Below are 21070 nucleotides of genomic sequence, written 5' to 3'. Positions count from 1 at the left end.
TCACATCCACCAGCAATAAATACTGGGATCAGCAGTTTAATTAGGTGACACCACTGCTTTGAAGTTCTGTCATTCTGATTACCATTTTTTACCCATCTTTAATGTGATAAAAGATTGATCACACTCTTGGCTTTTGCTCTGTAATTCCTCTCCCACTTCCATCTGTTCCATTCTTCCCTCTGCCCTTGCTCATTCACTGTTCCCAGAGCCTTTTGTCACCTGCAAATGCAGGCATATTTAGCATGTAGCTGTGCAATCTCTTCCAACCAAGTGGGCACAGCTTCAGAACCCAGGGCTGACATTCCAGTGATCTTGTAACAGCCCAGCATAGCCTAGGCCCACTCCCCATCTCCCGGACTGGCTTGGACAATGAGAAAGCAGCACTCCCAGTGCCCAGGTGGAAGTGGAAATTCTGTAATCCATAAATCTTGCAGAATCACAGTGAGGTGACCTTCACCTTAGAGTAGACTCGTACGGAAGGTCTGTGAATCAAGTAACAGCCAGTAGGATCAAATTGCTTTGACATAAATTGTTCTCTGTAAGTGGGGAAGCTTTGGGGGAAAGAATTTGTTCTCTCCTGCAGTGAATCTAAAAAACAGACGATATCTTAATACTATCTGATACTGGCTTTATGTTTCCTGTACCTATTGTTCCTGGCTTATTTTATCACATTCCTGGTTTTTTGATGTTATTGCTGTTGTGTGCAAATAAATCCAACTTTTCTTTCACCCGTCTCCGTTGGGACGTTACTGATTGTAACAAATCCGTAGCCACCCATGGTTTCATGGTTTTCACTATGCTATACACCATGGCCACTCAGAACTGAACAGAACCATCATCAGGAGAACTGAGATCCTCCTGCTCTATCAATATAGGCTCCACCTCTTGGCACATCTCCAAAGCTATTAGCAGTATATGATCTACAATGTACAGTTGAGTACTTCTCACCTCATGTAGCAGGGGACAGATGTGCAAATGCACAAACCAGTTCATTACAATATTAGCAAATGATACAAAAGAGGAAATGTTTTCTAAGGCTGGTACACTCTAGAATCATAAAATCAAAGCCACAGGGGCTTCCCTGAATGGCAGGAAGCAGGAAAGGTGGCAGCAGCGTCATAAGCATTCAAAAGAACAGGAGTACTTGTGGCACCTTAGAGACTAACAAATTTATTTGAGCATAAGCTTTCATTAGTCTCTAAGGTGCCACAAGTACTCCTTTTCTTTTTGCGGATACAGACTAACACGGCTGCTACTCTGAAACCTGTCATAAGCATTAAAGAAACAGTCAAAGTTTCAGCGTAACTGCACCTTTAAACCCCCTCCCCCCACCTACCACCCCTGTGGTCTGCTTCAGGAATGCCCGCTCAAGGTCTCAGGCTGTTAGTTGCCAACTTTCTCTGGGAAAAGATCAGTGTTCCTCTCCCTCCAGACCTGGGATTTAGGTGGCAGTCCCCTTGCACTCACTGTGATTCTTTTTGAGCATGTCTGACTAACATCTCTTTTTTTTTTTCTCCAAGGGCTATGACCAATGTGTCTCAACGGTTACAAGTGACCCAAACAGCTCTTCCAAAGCAAAGGACCTTTCCTTAAGGACAAAGGCACACACAGAAAACCATAACAGAGTATAAACATACCAGAAGCCACCCATCAGACCTATGGGGGACCTGGCAGGTTCCAGTCTTTCCAATAGTTCAGCAGTGTGGGGGTCCTCCTGGGAAAAAGATCATGTCTGTTTATTGAATCAAACAAATGTCAGATTAAACTCAGCCTTTTCATGCCAGAAGTCACGTTCCTGTTTGAACCAGTATACACAAACTACCCCACAGGTGGTACTTTTCTGGAGCTGTTTATGGTCCCAGTGAGATGGACAGACAGACAGACACACAGTTTTTAGTTCCTGGAGGAACTGTAACCCTCCTTGATGGAGCTGAATTCAATCCCAAATCCACAACAATAGAGAGAATACATAAAATGTAATACAACATGGTTCTCACAGATACTGCATGTGGCTGCAATATCTGTCACAAACTCCCCAAAGGACAGTAGGGCCAGTTTCAGCACTTGTACAGACATCTGTGACAGGGTCATACACTTTATTCTACACAGGACCATAGGGCACACACACACACATACACAAACACAAGCGCTCAAGGAAGACACAAAATTCCCTCCAGGAAGGCAGATAGGCCTGCAACAGAGCACTTCCTCCCTGCCCATCACTCTCACATGAACATTGGGATCAGCCTCACTTGAGGCAGGTTCAGAAGAGCTTGGCTTGGACAATGAGAAAGCAGCACTCCCAGTTCCTTGGTGGAGGTGGAGATTCTGACAGCCATCCTGCCAGCCATCCTTAACGTCCCCCTAGGAATACATTCTCATTTTAGACTGGGCTAAGTTTTACATTTGCATTTTAGCTCTGGCCTTCTCACAGCATGAAAGGGTTTTATTGAAGCCTTTACTCGAAACATAACTATTCAACATTTCAAACTTTCTATCTTCCACTGGCCTGGATGACCCAGGGGGTGAGTTAATGGACTACATGGCCTTTCATCTGCAGGCCACTGGCTCCAATTCAGCTCAGCGATAAGTGAAAGTCTTTACCCGGGGATGGCTGTCGACTGGCCCGTGCAAGGTGGGCTTGGTTGTCTCAGACTAGTTCCCCATGGATACATCACACAAGAACATCACCCCAGTTGTCAGTTACATTAGGCCTGGGCCTGATCAGATATGGAGAGACTGAACTACCAAATCACACCTACAAGCATTTGCTGCAAGTCAGGCTACTGGCTAGGGTACAGATGGCATATGCTGTGCCTTTTTGGTGAGCTAGCACCTCTCACCAGCATTAAATTCACTTACACCATAGGAGAAAGAAGGATCTTTTATCACAGACTAGTGCTAGAGTCCCAAAACCTGGAGCATGGTATTTCCCTACAGGCCCTTCAGGCACAGAAAGAGTTGATTTAGTGGTGGAGCCCATAACGGATGTGTTCAGACAACAAGCAGCAGGAATTTCCACCACAAGCAGCTTGGTCGTGAATTTTATGGGACCCGCAGAACATTCTTCTCCCGCAGCTTAGGCGCGGCAAACCTGGAGAACTGACCAAATAGACGAGCAGCGTATGAATCTTGCACTCCTACTTCCCTCTACCCGCAGTCTTGCTGTGACGCAAACTGTGCTAAGCGTGGCACTTTGCACCTGCCAATTCCAGAAAGACTCCGGAAGCAGAGATTAATTGTTGAAAGCTATTACTGGAACTCTGCTTCCGTTGTCTCACCTCACAATGAACCCGCCTTTCCTGCGGCTCGTATGATCTTCCCGAAACAGCACTAGTGAGTAGAACTAATAGATTCCTCCTTGAATCAATAGAGCTTAAGCTAGAGCAATGAGCTGGATTTGCATATGGCTTGCAAGCATGATCTGACCTGTGCTTTGGCTTCCCTGTCCCCGTCCCCCCCCCCCGGCTTTTTTATATGCAAGATGAAAGATGAGGCACGTGGATATTCTAAACCACAAGAACTGCTGGAGGCTCACGAGCAGTTTGGGGGGGTAGGAATACACTCTCCCCTTTCCAAAGATAACAGCATTTTAAAATTAATTGATGTTAGAGGTGGAAAAAATAATTTAAAACCATCTAATCCATTCCCCCAGGGGACCAGTGGAGGATTGTTCTCTATGGTATGTAGCTTGAAGGTTCCTTGGAGATCCTGGATGAAATCTGGCCCCAAGAAAGCAAATTCAGCTTACCTGGACTCCTGTCATCATGATGGCAGGGCTAAACCTGAGTGGTGCTGGGACCTCAGAGTTTGCAGTGTCTGGAGCAGGGAGGTGAGCCCAGCCAGTCCTATGGGACAGGAGCCACAAGAGCTGCCATGCAACCCTTTGAAACATTCGAGCAACCCAATTTTGGCTCCCAAGCCATCAGCCAAGAACCCTGATTTATTTCTCTGCTCAAGCCTCATACAGGTCTATGCCCTACTTAAATTCCACTTAACCCGACACTTGGAGGACTTAAATGGAGCATGGCCCTTTGCACAAGGTGAGTTTCACCTGAAGAAATAAACATATTCCTAATCAGGCAAACACATTCAGTGAGTTGTATATCTATAACACCTTCCATCCAGAGATCTCAAAAACACTTTACAAACATTAACTGATTCTCACAACAGCCCTGTGCAGTAGGAAAATAGCGTGTTCGTTTCAAAGATGGATTAAGAGAAACACAGGTTAAGGCCAAAGTTGGCACACTGTAGATGCCGAAACAAAAGTACTCTGAATTACAAATGTTAATGGAAGGTGTTTCAGCCCCTCTGAAAGTCAGGGCACTTTTATTTAGGTGTCTAAATATGGATTTCAGTTGCTCATCTGGGGCACCCAAGTTTGGAAGTTTTGCCTTATGTAAATTGCCCACAGCACAAGAATAGAACCATAATCCTAACTCTGAAATCCTAGCTCCCTGCTTTAACAAGGTCACAATTCCTTTTCTTTGTTTGTTTTAAATATTTCTTAAAAGGAAGTTAAAATGAGATCACAGTTGTATTTTTAAACACAGAGTCTCTGGCCATTTGCAAGGGATTCCTACCATTCTACAGTCTGCACCTCTGGCTCAATATGTGATTTATTTTTATACATTAAATAAGGTAAAGTGACTTGTATGGTGTAATGATTTAAATATTCTCCTTAAGCATTAAGGTTCCTCTGCATAAACACATCTTTGAATAGGAATGCATTGGGGGAGATCTCTGCCTCAGAGTGAGGGGCACTTCAATGCCCCAAGGGAACTGAACAGTTTGAGGTTGGTTGATACACTCATTACGGGTATGTCTATACTACCTGCTGGATCAGCAGGCAGCGATCGATCAAGCCGGGGGGGAGGGGGGAATTTATCGCGTCTACTCTAGATCTTAGATTGATCCCTTCCCCCAGCGTAGACCAGGCCAGTTTCCTGTAGTCTGACCAGTGGTGAAGGGCATTTGACTGGGAGTTCAGTCTCCATCTAAGGCCTGACTCACAGCCAGGCTGAATATCAGGACAAGGGAAAGGTATATAGGGATGAAACTTCACAAAAGGCTGTTTTTCATTATCAAGAACATTGGGCCCAATCTCCAAGAGGTTGAGTTCCCGCTGAGGACAACAGGAGGGGAGCGTGTTCAGCATCTCTTAGAAGGCTCTCAACGCCATGTAGGACTAGGTCATTGTTAGTCGTGATGAGTAAACCACAAAGAGTGGAGAATTTGAGTCTGGATCCTTCTCAGATGTATCCATATCGCTGGTCTCCAAAAACAAGCTGGAGACCTCATAAGAAAAGGCTTTCTCATGAGACGCCTGGTATTTCTGGCTACTTATCCTGTGGGAACTCTGAATAGCACAGACCTATGATAAACTAGATGGATATGTGAGAGATACACCCAAGCATTTCAGAGCCTCAAAAAAAGGTTTGGTTCTAAAAATGGACTGTGGCTCCAAACAGGAGACCGCTGGGGGAGGTAAGGGGATGGGAGGGGTTAGAACTGGTTTACCCAACTCTAGGGCTACTGACTTCAAGGACTTTGGCCCAGATCCTGAAAGATATTTAGGTGCCTAACTCAAAATGGGAATTAGGAACCTAAACACCTTTCAGGATCTGAGCCACTGTTACGAGTGCTGTCAAGTGCCAGTGGCAATGGGAGCATAATACATGGTGTGACGACGCTGCAATTAGACACCCACGGCTGGCTCAGGCTCATGAGGCTCGGGCTAAGGGGCTGTTTAATTGCCGTGTAGATGTTGCAGTTCGGGCTGCAGCCTGAGCTCTGGGACCCTCCCACCTCGCAGATTCCTGGAGCCCGGGCTCCTTCTAAGCTCAAACGTCCACATTGCAATTAAACAGCCCCGTGGCCCAAGCCCCACAAGCCCGAGTCAGCCAGCAGGCCAGCCATGGGTTTTTAACTGCAGTGGGAGACACACCTGAAGACTGTAGTTAGCGGTGGATAGGCAGGAGCAAACATAGAGGCCCACAAAAGGTAAGTGAAGGACATAATATGATATATTGCCAAAGCATTCACTATTGGAAGATCCAGCCAGCTAAAGGGTTGTCACCCAGATACTCTGGGGAGGAGGGTCTTATAGTATCTAGATAGACAGACAGGAAAACGATTATTTTTAACATTTCTATTTATTCAAGCTACGTCTGTCTAACTTAAATTTAAGATAGATAATACACTGGTAGGTGCCTAAGTGCTGACTTAAACTATATCATGTGTTTACATCATATTCACTTCAGTGGAGGTCAGTAAAAGCTGGGCATTTGCCACATGCAGCATTAAACAGAGCAAATCACATACTCTCAAGTCAGAATGATTTATGACTAAAAACAAAACAAATAAAACCTAGAACTAACAGAACTGTTTCTGAGAGAGAGAGTGTGCTCCCTCTATAAAACAACCTTGTCGACTCCCTCAGCAGACCGAAAGAATCATATGTGATGGTATAGTGCATAAGAAACAGAATCATAACACCTCCCATTCAGTCACATAGCTGTATATGCCTCATGTAATAGCAGTTGGCTTACAGAGCTATTTGCAATATTTCCCATTCTAGTTATAGGAAACATCACAATAAAAGGTAATAGCAACCCACATATGGTGGTGTATCCACTTTTTTTAAATATCACCCTCTATACCACACTGAGCTGGATAATAGCGTTTCACTGCATTGAGAATACTGTCAGAGAAAAACTGACAGACAGAGCAGGAACAAGAAGAGGGGTCATGGAGTAAGGCAAACTGAACTCAATTTGGTTCTACGTGGGCTTGGCCGTATATGTCAAAGCTATTTACAAAACCAGAGAGATACAATGACAGAGAATGTTTGTTTATCATGGCTTCTCTGGCACCAATCCCAAGATGTAGGCACCACATATCTAGACTTGGCAAAATTCAATTTTTTTAATAGTTTCAAAGAATAATATCAATGGTTATTTTTAAAATATTCTAATTTTTATCTATTTAAATTTTCACAGTTGAGCAAAATTACGGGTTTTAAGCATTTTTTAATTTATTTACATTTTCATTCAATTTTATGGGGATGGGGGAAAATCAGACAATTTATTTAATGAATGGTCATTGAGATTCAAAAAGTTGAAGTCTTAAAACCATTAAGATACAAATTGTTATCGTCGCATCCAAAATATACAAAGTAAATAGCCTTAAATCAAATTCTAATAAGTTATCAAACAGCATTTTTCTTACTTTGCCTAGCTGTAAATTTCAATTCTTATCAATGGAAATATGTTGTCATCTGTCTGTGTGTGTGTATGGTGAAATCGATGTCAACTGACATTTATCAACAAAAAAAAAAATCTAATCCTTCCTAGCCCACTCGTATCTTTTAAAAAATACTCACACAATGACAAAAATTATAGTCTCCAGTAAAAGTAATTCAGACTTTCAGGTACCCACCTACACCATTCTGCAGTTATTATACTGCCCACAAGATAATCAAAGCTCAAGACTCCAGCTGTGCCTTCCTAGGGTCTACAAACCCACTGCCAATGCAGTCACCTCTTTCCCACAAAGAAACCCAGATGAGTTTAGCAGCATCCTGGAAGGGTGAAGACAGCAAAATACCTGGGCAAGACAACATGAAATAAAACAGAGAAACTGCTCTGGACAAACCCCTAGAATTGAAAGAGAGCAAGAATAAATTAATTAAATAAATAAACAACACAAAACACCATAGACAGTTATAATGGAGTCCAAACCTGAAACTCAGGTACTCCTACAGGACCCAAATGTAACCTAGATTGTAATCCTTTAGGACAGGACCAGGACAATGATGCCATTGTGTGTGGCTAGGGAGCTACCCGAGGGGAGGGCAGGAGGAGTTGATGCCTCTGATCTCACTCAGGATTTTTGATAGAGTGGAAGCTTTAGTATGCATCTGGAACACCATAAGAGCTCTGCCAGTTGAGGGAATACACTGGATCCATGCCCTTTCCAATCACTGCCCATCCCTCCTTTCCCAGCTGTGTGGGCCCCTCCACAAACCCTCACTGGTGGGCTTTCCACCTCAAGGCCCTACACATGGTCTTACAGCACCAGCAACCAGCATAAACCAGTGCTAGATCTAGCCCATCTTGGCTCAGCAGTGCCAGAGAAGGCATAGTACTCTGCCCAGAGACTAGTACAGCCATTCAAACTATAAAAATACCATGGATTTAAGCAATAGACATAGGACACTCTGAAGCGAATAAGCACCAAGGAGAAGGCAGGGGAAGAGGAATCATTTTAGTTGGTCCCAACGGACATAACCGGGAGCAATTTGAAGGAATATGGCAAAGGGTCAATATCAGAAAAAATTCTTAATAGTCTGTGCAGCCATCTTCCCAGGAAAGAAGTGGAAATCCCATCATTTGAGTCCTTTAAAGCTACGCTGGACAAAGCACTGTAGAATACAGACTGTAGGGAACAATTCTGCTAGATGACTGAATAGGACTTATCTCTGGTTTCTCTACAGATAGCATTGAAAAGATCTGTGGGATGAAAGTTACTGGGTCAGCTCATCCCCTATAACATCAGTGACCTTCACCTGGAACTATAGGCACTGACTTATTTTTCCAGGTGGGCGCTCCACCCCGAGGCCACATCTCCACTCTGCCCCTTCCCCAGAGGCCCCGCCCTCGCTCTGCCTCTTCCCACCCCTTGCTCACTCCTCTCAGCTCCCTCCCCTAAGGCCCCCCAGCCCACCTTCAGCTGGCTCCTCTCTATCCTCCTCTGCGTGCATCCCACCAGCCCCCAAACAGCTGACTGGTGGCCAGCTGTGGCTAGTGGGTGCTGAGCACCCCATATTTTTTTCCCCAAAGGTACTTCAGCCCCGAAGCACCCACGGAGTCGGTGCCTATGCCCGGAACAGTGGATTTTGTCAGTTTCACCTGGAAAACTGAATTTTTACATTTTTTTTTTAAATGGGGAGTGCCAACTCCTAACTAGAAATGAATGGGGAAGGAGGAGCAATTTGGAGGAACTCTTCCAAAAACAGCCTGATGAAAACGTTTTCTCGTTTGTCTGGTAAACATGCAGCTTCACAGCATCCTTGGAACTGTACCATTTCCCCCAAGCAAATCTTTAAAATAAATGAGAAATTGGCAAAAGATTAGGTGTGGAAGGAGTGAGGAATCTAAAGAACAGCTGGAGAGTGCTGATTGATGTCACATTGTCTCATATGCTGCCACTTCATATAGCAGTGCAACGAAGCAGTGACTGCCTTAATGAAAAAAGCCCCGAACAATACCCAGCCTTGAACATCACAGTCCCATATACTGAGAAGCTTATTTCATTTTCAGCTGTGGCTTTTGTGCACGTCCTCTGACCTCAGCCTCTACCTATAAAGTCCAATAGTCAGGTGTATCTATCACTGCGGCCCTGGGGGTTAGCAGAATCAGGGTGGGATTGTTGCTCATGTCTTAATTTCCTTCTGCATCTTTGAGGGGTCATATTCATGTCATTAGAATATAAATAGGGCGTGATTAAAACATGACATTCCATAGGAACTCCCATTAGCTAGCATCCTAGGAGGAGGATTGTCTTATGATTAAGGCACTAAAATGGGACTCTGGAGACCCGAGTTCAGTTCCCAATTTGTCTATAAACTCCCATGGATATCTCATTCTGTGGCTCAGTTCCCTGCCTGCAAAATGAAGAAGATGCTACCTCCACGTCTTGCAGTGGTGTTTTGAGGATAAATTCTTTACCAATAGTGAGGAACGTTTTTTCAGATACACAGATTAGATAGACCTGCATACAGGGACAATGGATTGGCCCTAAAATAATATGTTGCCTGCTGCTGTATTGTGGGAGGGCAGAAGGCAAAAAAAATCAACAGCCCACATTTCCGTGTGAAAGGTGCGTGATGCTTATGACTCCATGGCTCACTAGAAAAGTTTCCCCATCTCCTCAGACATTTTCTGTTTGTACTCAAAATCAGAGAGTGCAGGAATGACATTTCTTCAGAATGCTCAAAGCTGATAAGGAGATTGAACCAAAAAGCAATGAGGAAAACTGTATATAGCCCCAGGAGAAAAGAGAAAGATGGCAGGGATAGTATCATGGTACAGATTAATCTGCCACCAAAACAGGAACAGACAATGACAAATGGATATCTTCCATGGTTGTCTGCAGTGTTGTAACAATGTGGGTCCCAGGATTCATGAGACAAGGTAGGTGAGGTAATATATTTTACCTTCTCTCAGAAGTTGGTCCAGTAAGAGGTATTACCTCATCCACCTTGTCTCTCTAATGAGCGATGGACAGAGGTTACATAGTGCAGGCACACTAAGTTCTGTGTTAGGCTGGCTGTGCCTACTTCCAGCAGATATCCTTGGGTCCCATCTATTTTTTTCCTCTTTGGCAATACTTGCACATTAGAGACTGATGTGCCAATACGATACTTTGCTTGGCAGAATTAGATTTGTCTTTTTTTCTTCATAATTTCAGATCAATTTTTATTGTAAGCATTTTTTATTTATTTTGATTTCCTCAATTATGCAAAATTATGGGTTTTAAGTAGGGCTGTCAAGCGATTAAAAAAATTAACTGTGCTGTTAAACAATAATAGAAGACCATTTATTTAAATATTTGTGGATGTTTTCTACATTTTCAAATATCTTGATTTCAATTACAACACAGAATACAAAGAGTGCTCCCTTTATATTTATTTTTTATTACAAATATTTGCACTGTAAAATGATAGAAGTATTTTTCAATTCAGAAAAACATCCAAAAATATTAAATAAATTTCAATTGGTATTCTATTGTTTAACAGTGCGATTAATCGTGATTAATTTTTTTTAGTTAATCACATGAGTTAACTGCAACTAATCGACAGCCCTAGTTTTAAGCTTTTTATTTTTATCAATTAGACCTTTCACAACTGCAGGAAATTAAGGGGTGAGTGGCAGACAATTATTTAATGACAGTAGATACTAAGAATCAGAAAGTTTAAGTGTTATTTGTAACACACCTAAATCACATAACTTTGTCCATAACGTCTTCAGTTCCCACCGCTAGGAGGTTCGAGCTAATAAATAAATAAAATATCTCGGGTCTTTTATTGCAGGTACTGGAATTAGTAATTATTTGCTAGAACCAGCAGATGTTTTCAGATTTCAAAAGCTCTCCAGGGGCGGCAGGTGGAGCCCCCTTGCGGGGAGACTAGCCCCGGCGCTGCCCCTTCTGCCCACCCTTCCCCTCGGCCAGAGGAGCCCCAAGCAGGCCAGAGTCCCAAGCTCCCCTGCACAGAGTTCCAGGCCTCGCCTCCCCTCCCCAGACTCCAAGCTGCCCAGAGAAAAGTGTGCGTTTCTTTTCTCCGGAAGATGCTTTTGCTGTGCCCCATGCAGGTTCCAGGGTGGCTGAAGAGGTGGTAGCACATACCGCCTCCTCAGCCACCCCGGAACCTGCATGGGGCACAATAAATCAAAAACTTCCCTCCAAAACCCCCCAATCAGGGGTGCAGAGGCCACGGCAGTGCCAGAGGAGGTTGAGCCTCCCCTGGCCTATACCACCTGCTGCCCATGAAGCTCTCCAAATTTAAGCTTATATCCTTTTTGTAGTACAAAATGTTGAGCTGCCGAAGTCAGCCTTTGAGAGGTGCATGCGATATTTGTCTTGACCTTTTCTGAACACACTAAATGATTTTGCCATAGGCACTGAAGTTACGGGCACTGCAAGTGCACGCAATGCCACACTGGATATGACAGGCAATGACAGGGTTTCAACCTCTCCAGTTAGGCTGTCATCACAAGGCACTTCATACTCTATGCACAAATCAAAATCGTGCTTGAACTCTTCTGCCTTGCAAGGGAAAATATGCAGACTATTTTCATAGTCGCTAAAGTTATGAGAAATCTGAGGTGTGACAAATGGATCAAACACTTGACAGTTCGCAAAAAGAGATCCAGCTCCTTAGAGTCTGTCTGATACATTCCAGGTTATGGCTGCCTTCAGTTTGCTTTGAAATTCTGATGAGAAAGTATGTGTTGCAGATGAAAGGAATTGCCTTTTGGAGCCCACTGACCTGAGTTCCACTTCTTTTAGGCATTAAGGTACATCAGCAGGAACTTGTAAGTCATAGGTAAGCAGCGTATCAAGGCAATGTATGAAAGGTGTATTTGTTTTCATTTGCAAATGAACACTGTAGATTCCCTCCCCCCCAAAAATACACAAAGACAAGGTAACTTGCAGTACTGTTCTTGCTGATTTCCATCATCCTCGACCACCTAATATAGTTTCATTGCCTTCTTTGAGGTGAATCCTACCGCTTCTTCAATAAGAAAGTCCATCACACTGTCCCAATGCACATGAATGATTTTGTTGCCTTGACCCAGGAAAACTAACACAACAGCACAACATGATAGGGCGCATGCTCACGTTGTTGAAAGGTAACTTTAAAAGACCCCTTGCCTGTTGGCATGTTTAAATTTCACCAGAAAATGTACCGCAAATTTGTTCATGTTGTAGAATGCATCAGGGTTGATCGCATGATCAATGGCTATACACAGAAGATAAGCAATCCATGGAATGTGCAGTGGATGTGGATATATTTCTTTCGAGTCCTTTACTAAGCATGGCATGTATATTGTGGAGTCACTGTTGACTGATACACAGTATTCCCACGCTTGGCTGTATTCTCACAACACAAATTGAATCCAAATTGACATGACCCCTGCATTGCACTAAACAACAACAGAACATTTCAATAGAATCGTATTCATGGATTTATTTTTGTCACTGTAGAACACTGCAAGGATGTTAATTGCTGGCGGTCTGGAAAACTCTGGGTTTAATCAATTACTAAAGAGAATTTCCGACCATTCAAAAGATCCTTTATTGTAGCTCGGTGGTGAGCAAAAAACTTCAGGTGGGTATTTTTCTTCCAGCTATTGATGTTCCGGGCAAGTGCACGTTGCTAGTGCATACTTGTGAAGCAGAGCTAATAAAAAGCTCCAACCCCATGGGCAGTATTCATTGGAATTGGCTCAAAGCACAATACACGTACCAGATCGTGTGGAAAATCTGCAGCTTCTTCCTTCTCTCATTCTTCCTAAATACGATTCTATCAAAGCCTGGCTTACCTTTGCTTGACCCTCTTTTATTGTCAAATGAGATCTACTGTTTAGATGATCAGCAATACTATTGATCTTTCCAGAGATTTCTGTTTTACCAACTTTGCAGCACAAAATGTCCTTATCTCCCTTTCCAGACTTATTCACAGTTTTAAATTGGAGGTCAGGCTATTCACTAAAATATTCCTCTAGGGCAGTGGTTCCCAAACGTGTTCTGCCACCTGTACAGGGAAAGTCCCTGGCGGGCCAGGCCGGTTTGTTTACCTGCCGCATCCGCAGGTTCGGCCGATCACGGCTCCCAGTGGCCGCGGTTCGCTGCTCCAGGCCAATGGGAGCTGCTGGAAGTGGCAGCCAGTACGTCCCTTGGCCTGCGCCGCTTCCAGCAGCTCCCATGGGCCTGGAGCAGCGAACCGCAGCCACTGGGAGCTGCGATCAGCCGAACCTGCGGACGCAGCAGATAAACAAACCGGCCCGGCCCACCAGGGGCTTTCCCTGCACAAGCGGTGGAACAAGTCTGGGAACCGCTGCTCTAGGGTTTTCCTTTTGTGACTCGTTACTAATATAAAACAACAAATTTGGCCTCCCCTACTATACTAGTCCAATTGAGGCCACATGACAAATGTAATTGCATTCGTACTCTTTCTGAACTTCGATCCCAGAGCACTGTTGTGTTCATCAATCGGATCTGCAGCTCCAATACTGTTTGGCAGCCACTGTTGCCCTTTGTTACTTGGTTGCCACTGTTCCAGTCCCGCTAAGTGCTCCTATCCCAGCCAGGAAGGTGCATGCTGGGACCACTACAAGGAGGATGAGTCCCTGGCTATGGGGGAGGCCACTCCGTTTCTGAACAGCTCTGGCCCTGGAGCAGCAGATGGACCCCAGTACTTCAGGCTGATGAATGAGTGAACGGGGACATGGCAGCTGGGCTGCAGAGGGCTCCCTGCACAGCTGAGGGGCCAGGATACCAGATTCCTGCAGGCACTAGGTCAGGGGGAGGCTGTGCTTACCTACTACTATCCAAGGATTTTTTTTTTTTGTCAATGGCTGCGTATCACGTGAAATTGACGCTTACCAACGACTAACAATTTAGCATCCTTCCAAGCCTAATGAGAAAGAAAAGGTTAAGGGGTGATTTGATTACAGTCTATAAGTACATGAGGAACAAATATCTAATAATGAGCTCTTCAATCAAACAGAGAAAGGTTTAACACAATCCAATGATTAGAAATTGAAGCTAGACAAATTCAGGTTAGAAATAAGGTGCAAATTTTTAATGGTGAGAGTAATTAACTATTGGAACAATTTAACAAAGGTTGTGGTGGATTCTCCATCACTGTCAATGGTTTAATCAAGATTGGATGTGTTTCTAAAAGATCTGCGCTAGGAAATATTTTTGGGACGTTCTATGGCCTGTGTTATATAGGAGATCAGACATGCTCACAATGGGCCCTTCTGGCTTAGGACTCTATATTATTGCAGTGCATTGTGTCTGCAGGTGTTTAGGTGCAGAAGGACATAGGTTCGTAACAAAAACTGTCCAAAACGTGAAACCAGACAAAATTTACCTGGGTTTATTACAAACCCAACAGGCAGGCCATGCTCACCAGGCTCTCTCTGACTTGTCAACAATCCTCAAAAGAACGGCCATACTGGTTCAGACCAAAGGTACACCTAGCCCAGTATCTTATCTTCCAAAAGTGGCCAATGCCAGGTGCCCCAGAGGGAATGAACAGAACAGGTAATCATCAAGTGATCCATCACCTGTTGCTCATTCCCAACTTCTGGCAAACTGAGGCTAGGGACACCATCCCTGCCCATCCTGGCTAATAGCCACTGATGGACCTATCCCCCATGAATTTAGCTAGTTCTTTTTTGAACCCTGTTATAGTCTTGGCCTTCACAACAAGGAGTTCCACGAGACTGACTATGCGTTGTGTGAAAAAAATATTTCCTTTTGTTTGTTTTAAACCTGCTGCCTATTAATTTCATTTGGTGGCCCCTAGTCCTTGTGTTAGGAGGAGTAAATAACATTTCTTTATTTATTTCTCCACACCAATCATGATTTTATAGACCTCTATCATATCCCCCATTAGTCGGCTCTTTTCCAAGATGAAAAGTCCCAGCCTTACTAATCTCTCCTCATAAGGCAGCCGTTCCATACCCCTAATCATTTTTGTTGCCCTTTTCTGAACCTTTTCCAAGTTCAGTATATCTTTTTTGAGATGGGATGGGCACATCTGCACACAGTATTCAAGGTGTGGGCACACCATAGATTTATATAGAGGCAATATGATATTTTCTGTCTTATTATCTATCCCTTTCCTAATGGTTCCCAACATTCTGTTTGCTTTTTTGACTGCCACTGCACATTGGGTGGATGTTTTCAGAGATCTATCCACAATGACTCCAAGATCTCTTTCTTGAATGGTAACAGCTAATTTAGACCCCATCATTTTATACGTATAGTTGGGATTATGTTTTCCAGTGTGTATTACTCTGCATTTGTCAACACTGAATTTCATCTGCCACTTTGTTGCCCAGTCACCCTGTTTTGAGAGATCTTTTTGTAGCTCTTCACAGTCTGCCTGGGACCTAACTATCTTGAGTAGTTTTGTATCATCTGCAAATTTTGCCACCTCACTGTTTATCCCTTTTTCCAGATCATTTATGAATATGTTGAATAGGACTGGTCCCAGTACTCCTTGGGGACACCACTATTTACCTCTCTCCATTCTGAAAACTGACCATTTATTCCTACCCTTCGTTTCCTATCTTTTAACCAGTTACCGATCCATGAGAGAACCTTCCCTCTTATCCCATGACTGCTTACTTTCCTTAAGAGCCTTTGGTGAGGGACCTTGTCAAACGCTTTTGAAAATCTAAATACATTTTATCCACTGGATCCCCCTTGACAACATGCTTGTTGACCCCCTCAAAGAATTCTTGTAGATTGGCGAAGTATGATTTCCCTTTACAAAAAACATATTGAGTATTCCCCAACAAATTATGTTCATCTACGTGACTGACAATTTTGTTCTTTATTATAGTTTCAACCAGTTCAATCCTCAGCCATATTACAAACAAGCCTGGGTTTCAGGAATGGTTTCAGGGTAGGAGCCATACAAAGCTCAGTGGTTTCCACCCAAAATCCACTGAAAATTTGTCACTTTAGGCTGAATTTTGCTTTGAGTTTCCAGATTTGTTAAATGAGGAAACTCAGAGTGAATACCAGGAAGAAGGAAAGGACTGTTGAACCTCCTGTTATCTGAAATCACCCTGCTTCAGATATCTCTCTTCATAACATCCATCCCACAGCCTCCAGAAAGACATGCCCTCTCACTATATAAATCATACATGTACTGTGGAGACTTCAGAACTCTACTCAAATACACTCAGAAAAGGCCCAGTCTAGTCAAACAAGCATGGGACTAGATACCAGAAGTTCTAGGACAGAGGTTCTCAAACTTCTTTGTTGCACCACCACCACCCCCTTCAGAGATTCATGCCCCATGTGCACAACCCACTCTTTTTCTCCTCCTCTCCCCATCAGACCCTTGCCCAAGCCCCCTGCTCTGCTCCCCCCAAACTCCCTTGCTCCCACTCTCCCATGTTGCCTGATCTATTGATTAGGTATCAATTACACGGGCCATTTAAAACATTTAAAATTCCCAATTAACACTCCAATATTTGGCAGGTTTTTGTCCCAAGATTGGGCAGAGTATTGTCAGAATTACTGTTCAGGTGGGAGCCCCAATGTACACAGCAGTGACCACAACACTCACACTCAGGAAAAAAACATTTGAGGTTGCAGAATTTGTATTATTACTATGATTAGTCCTATAAATAAACAATCCAAACAAGTAAGACGAAGTAATACAATCCTGTAGTTATGTCCAGCACCATTACATGTGTATGCTCACTCTATCCTTAGGGAGGACTAGAAGGGTTGAGACAGATCCTTTATAGACCATCATCCAAATTCATGAGTGACTCCTCCCTTCTTCACCATATTTCACCCTCATAACATTGGGGTGCCCTTATCCTTCAGATTAGTATATTAATTAGTTTAAACTCATTAGCATATACATAAAAGTTAGTTACCATAGCTACCTGCTGTTAGGCATCTGCTGATATTTACCCACAAAATATCTTGCGGTTACCTGTCAGTAGTTTTATGCTTAGTTTCAGCTTTTTCCAATATTGCAAAACAAGCAAAACAAAGTCTTATGTCATCTTGTGACTTAAGGTCACTACTAGTTTACTTACTTATGCTAACACTATAGAGCAACTTACTTCCTCTAAGGCTGCAGGGGCTTACTCTTATGCTAAACACTTAAACTAGTTCTTATAGCAGGGTGGGCAAACTTTTTGGCCCGAGGACCACATCGGGGTGCAAAACTGTATGGAGGACTGGGTAGGGAAGGCTGTACACATGTCCCCAAACAGCCTGCCCCCCCATCTGACCACTCCCACTTCCTGCCCCTGACTGCCCCCCTCAGAACTCCCCACCCATCCAACCCCCTCCCCCCCACACACCTTGTCCCCTGACCGCCCCCTCCCGGGACCCCCACCCCCTCACCACACCCCGGGACACCACCCCCTATCTAAACCCCCCCTGCTCCCCATCCCTTACCCCCCCAGAACCTCTGTCCCATCCAACCGCCCCCTGCTCCCTGTCCCAACTGCTCCTTAACCAATTCCCAGCCCCCTTACCATGCTGCTCAAAGCATGTCTGGCAGCCGTGCCGCCCAGCCAGAGCTAGACATGCCGCTGTTCTGCCCTGCAGGAGCGTGCAGCCCCGCCACCCAGAGCGCTGGCAGCATGGCAGCGGCGTGACTGCAGGGGAGGGGGGACAGCGGGGCAGGAGGGCCAGGGGTAGCCTCCGCAGCAGGGAGTTCAGGAGCCAGGCAGGACAGTCCCACAGACTGGATGTGGCCTGCGGGCCATAGTTTGCCCACCTCTGTCTTATAGGCCTGGACCTATAGGTATCTTGCGTTTCTGCATTCTTATTCTTTTCTTTCCCCTTATAACCAACATGTGGGCTACGGGGGATACACCCAGCCTGCTGCACCCCCTCCCTCCCTGTGGTGGGCCACGATGCCTACCAGGGTGTGCCTGCTGACTCCACTCTGCTGCTGCGGCCCAGATCCTGCTGCCTGATACCACCAGCCCAGTACCCGGGGCTCAGGCAGAGCAGGGTGTGAAGTGGGAGGGGTTGGGCAGTAACAGGCTCTCGGAGGGAGTGGCCTAACTCTCCAACCCCTCCCCTCCAGGGCCTTACTTCCACACCAGACCAGTAACAGGCACTGCAGGGGGCGGGCTTGCTCTCCAACCCCTTCCCCCTGGGACCTCCACGTGCATGCTGGCTGCTGGCATTGCCTCCCCACAGGCAGGGGCACTGTCTCCACCATCTCCCCCCTGATAAACTGTGAGAATGTGCTACTTCACATCAGGTCCTCACGCCCCCCTGATAAACTCATTGCCACTCCTGGAGTGGGGAGGTGCCCTCCAGTTTGAAAAACTATGTTCTAGGAGCTCTAATCCCAACCCTGCCAATGACTTACCACGTAGCCTCAAACAAGCTTCTTCGTCTCTCCAAAGCCACAGCTTCCCCGCCGCATGAATGAGGTTTGTCATACTGACCTGTCACAGGGTCTTGTCATTTAACTGATATTCATACAATGCTTTGAAAGTGTGAAGTGCTGCTCATAATTAATAAGCGGCCAGGATCTTTCATGAAGGGCAGCAGCAGAAATCAGCTCCATGTTGTAAGTCACTGATGAGGATTTATTTAAGAGGATCCAATCATTAGTTTTACACATCCAGAGACACGGCAAAGAGGAGGAGGTGTAAAAGACTAAGCCTAGTATTATCAAACAACACTACGGTTAGGTCACTTATCTGACTGTCAGGCACCTGTAACTCCCTGTAAAAAACAAATCACCCACTTTATTTCAGTATCTAATTTTAAGCACCCAAATTGACCAAAAGTATGCCTTAGCTATAATCATGTTTTGCTCCAGAGCCCAGAACCACCACTGGAATTTATTAGTTAGATAGATCGATCCATCATAGTAGGTCATCTCGTCCATCCCATCAGTGCACGGTTGTTCCCAGAAGTACAGAGAATACTTGACACCCAACAGCTTTCAGGTGCAGATGGCTGACAGTTTGAGTCCTTCACTGGGGCAATTAAGAGCCATAATAGTAACCGTGTACAGCTACGAACTGGTGGATCACTTACACCACATCATAGTTCAGCATTCGTTACTCTAAAAATGTGCCTTTCCTACACAGCCAGAGAAGTACTAAAGCGCCTGCAAATGAAATGTCCGAGGTAATGCTACACTCATAAAGTCACCGTTCATTCATGCACACACCATTTAGACATTTGCCAGTCAAGCAAACAGAAGTATTCATACTCTTTAGTGTATGCGAGGAACCACAAAAGGCCTGATTCTCTACACACTTACAGCAGTGTAAGTCAGGAGTAACTCCACTGAATTCAGTGGAGTTAACTGAGTTATGGAAGAGAGGAATCAAGGGGATGACAGCCCACAGAAGGGGATGACAGCCCACAGAAGAATTGGAAGCAGAGTATAAGAAATATTATAATAGAGGGATGTGGTGCCAGTAGAACTCATCCTCATCATTCCCCAACAAGCCTTTTAAAAGCCATCCTCATGTCAATGCCTCTCACAAGATAGCATGCTTAAAGACACCAGTTATCACCTCCCTTAGCCACTACAGCACATCCTACAGGTGCTCTGATGCTATTTTTGCCTTCTGTTAGCAGCAGCATTTGTAACTAGAGCAGGAACACGAGAAATGTATTTAGGATTTCCATGGAACAAACAGAGCTTGTGAAAGTGATGGGGCCCTTTTCCCCTAACATGCCAGGCCATGCCCCCAGCACACACTCCCTCCATCCAGCCTCTCCTGTGCTGCACCCCACAGACCAAGGAGTGGGCTCTGAGTCCTTTCTCCCTGGGGAATGGGAAATACCACCTCTCCACAGAGACCACTGTCCACACAGCCAGATAGCACGTCTCCAGTGTAGCACGGGGGGGGGGGAGGACCGACTGGACTATTTGCCCCCACAAAGTGATAAATACAGCAGCCCCATCACCCCACCATCGCACTGGGGCAGAGGAGGGACTACAGCGCTGCATTGTAGAGACCCCGCCAGGGAAACTCATGTCATCATCCTTGCTTAGCTCTCTCCCCATCTCCACTCCTGTCCTGGGGGGGGGGGGGGGAGGGATAGGTGGGCCAGGCCAGAGGCATGAAAGCCAGAGAAGGTCCGCTTCCCACCTAGCAGTGAACCCCGAAGAGGGCTAGAATCAAAGGGCTCCAGGAGCAAGCGAGCTAGACTCAGGTGCTGGGGAACAGCGCGAACTGCTGGGGAACAGCGCGAGCTCCTGCGGATTCCCCCCCTCCCGCGGCCGGAGGGGCTGCCTGTGGTCGCCTCTTTCATTACTGCGGGAGGGGCAGCCCCTCAGCCCGAGCCCGCCCGGTGCCTTCCGCTACCTGGGGAAGCACATCCCTGGCACAGGCACTTACCCATGGAGAGAGAAGCACCCGCCGCGAGCCCAGCCGGGAGCGCGCCTCCTCGGACGGGGCTCGCCTCGCTCCTGCCCCTCCGTCCGCAGAGCGAGCCCGAGCAACCCGGCACATCTGCCCCGCTCGGCCCCCGCAGCTCTGCCTCCCGGGGCCCCGCCCACCGCCTGACGTCAGGGCAGGCCTGTCCGTCACGCGGCGGCCACCTGCCGCTGCAGCTCCCCCGCGGGAGCCGCGCCGAGCGCCCTGCAGGCGGTGTCCGCGCTGCCCGGCTCGGTCTTCCCCAGCCTGAGCCCCGCTCCAGGGCAGCCACCATAGGTGGGTTTTCAGCGCCCCCGCCTTCGGATCTAGGGTGACCAGACAGCAAGTATGAAAAATCAGGAGGGGGGGGGTAAATAGGAGCCTAT

At 45.7% G+C, this 21070-nt stretch overlaps 1 protein-coding gene across 9 annotated transcripts in view; it reads right to left on the bottom strand.

The window, feature by feature from the left end:
* MAPK4 (mitogen-activated protein kinase 4) overlaps positions 1-20817 on the bottom strand; it is a 158627-nt gene extending 137810 nt beyond the window's left edge. For 3 of the 9 annotated variants that reach the window (XM_073343541.1, XM_073343539.1, XM_073343542.1), the window contains exons 1-2: positions 20667-20751; positions 1638-1714 (exon numbers count right to left, since the gene is read on the bottom strand). Coding sequence is in view for 1 of the 9 variants with exons in the window: in XM_073343546.1 (XP_073199647.1) it covers positions 20667-20780 (114 nt within the window). In the remaining 8 variants the exon portion in view is untranslated. Of the gene's footprint in view, positions 1-1637; positions 1715-20666 lie in introns of all 9 variants that reach the window. The other 6 variants (XM_073343540.1, XM_073343538.1, XM_073343535.1 and 3 more) reach the window with 4 other exon arrangements.
* Between the last annotated feature and the right edge of the window lie 253 nt (positions 20818-21070).

The sequence above is a fragment of the Lepidochelys kempii genome, chromosome 5 (assembly GCF_965140265.1).
Source record: "Lepidochelys kempii isolate rLepKem1 chromosome 5, rLepKem1.hap2, whole genome shotgun sequence".
NCBI lineage: Eukaryota > Metazoa > Chordata > Testudines > Cheloniidae > Lepidochelys > Lepidochelys kempii.
This window is presented reverse-complemented; position numbering and strand designations above follow the sequence as displayed.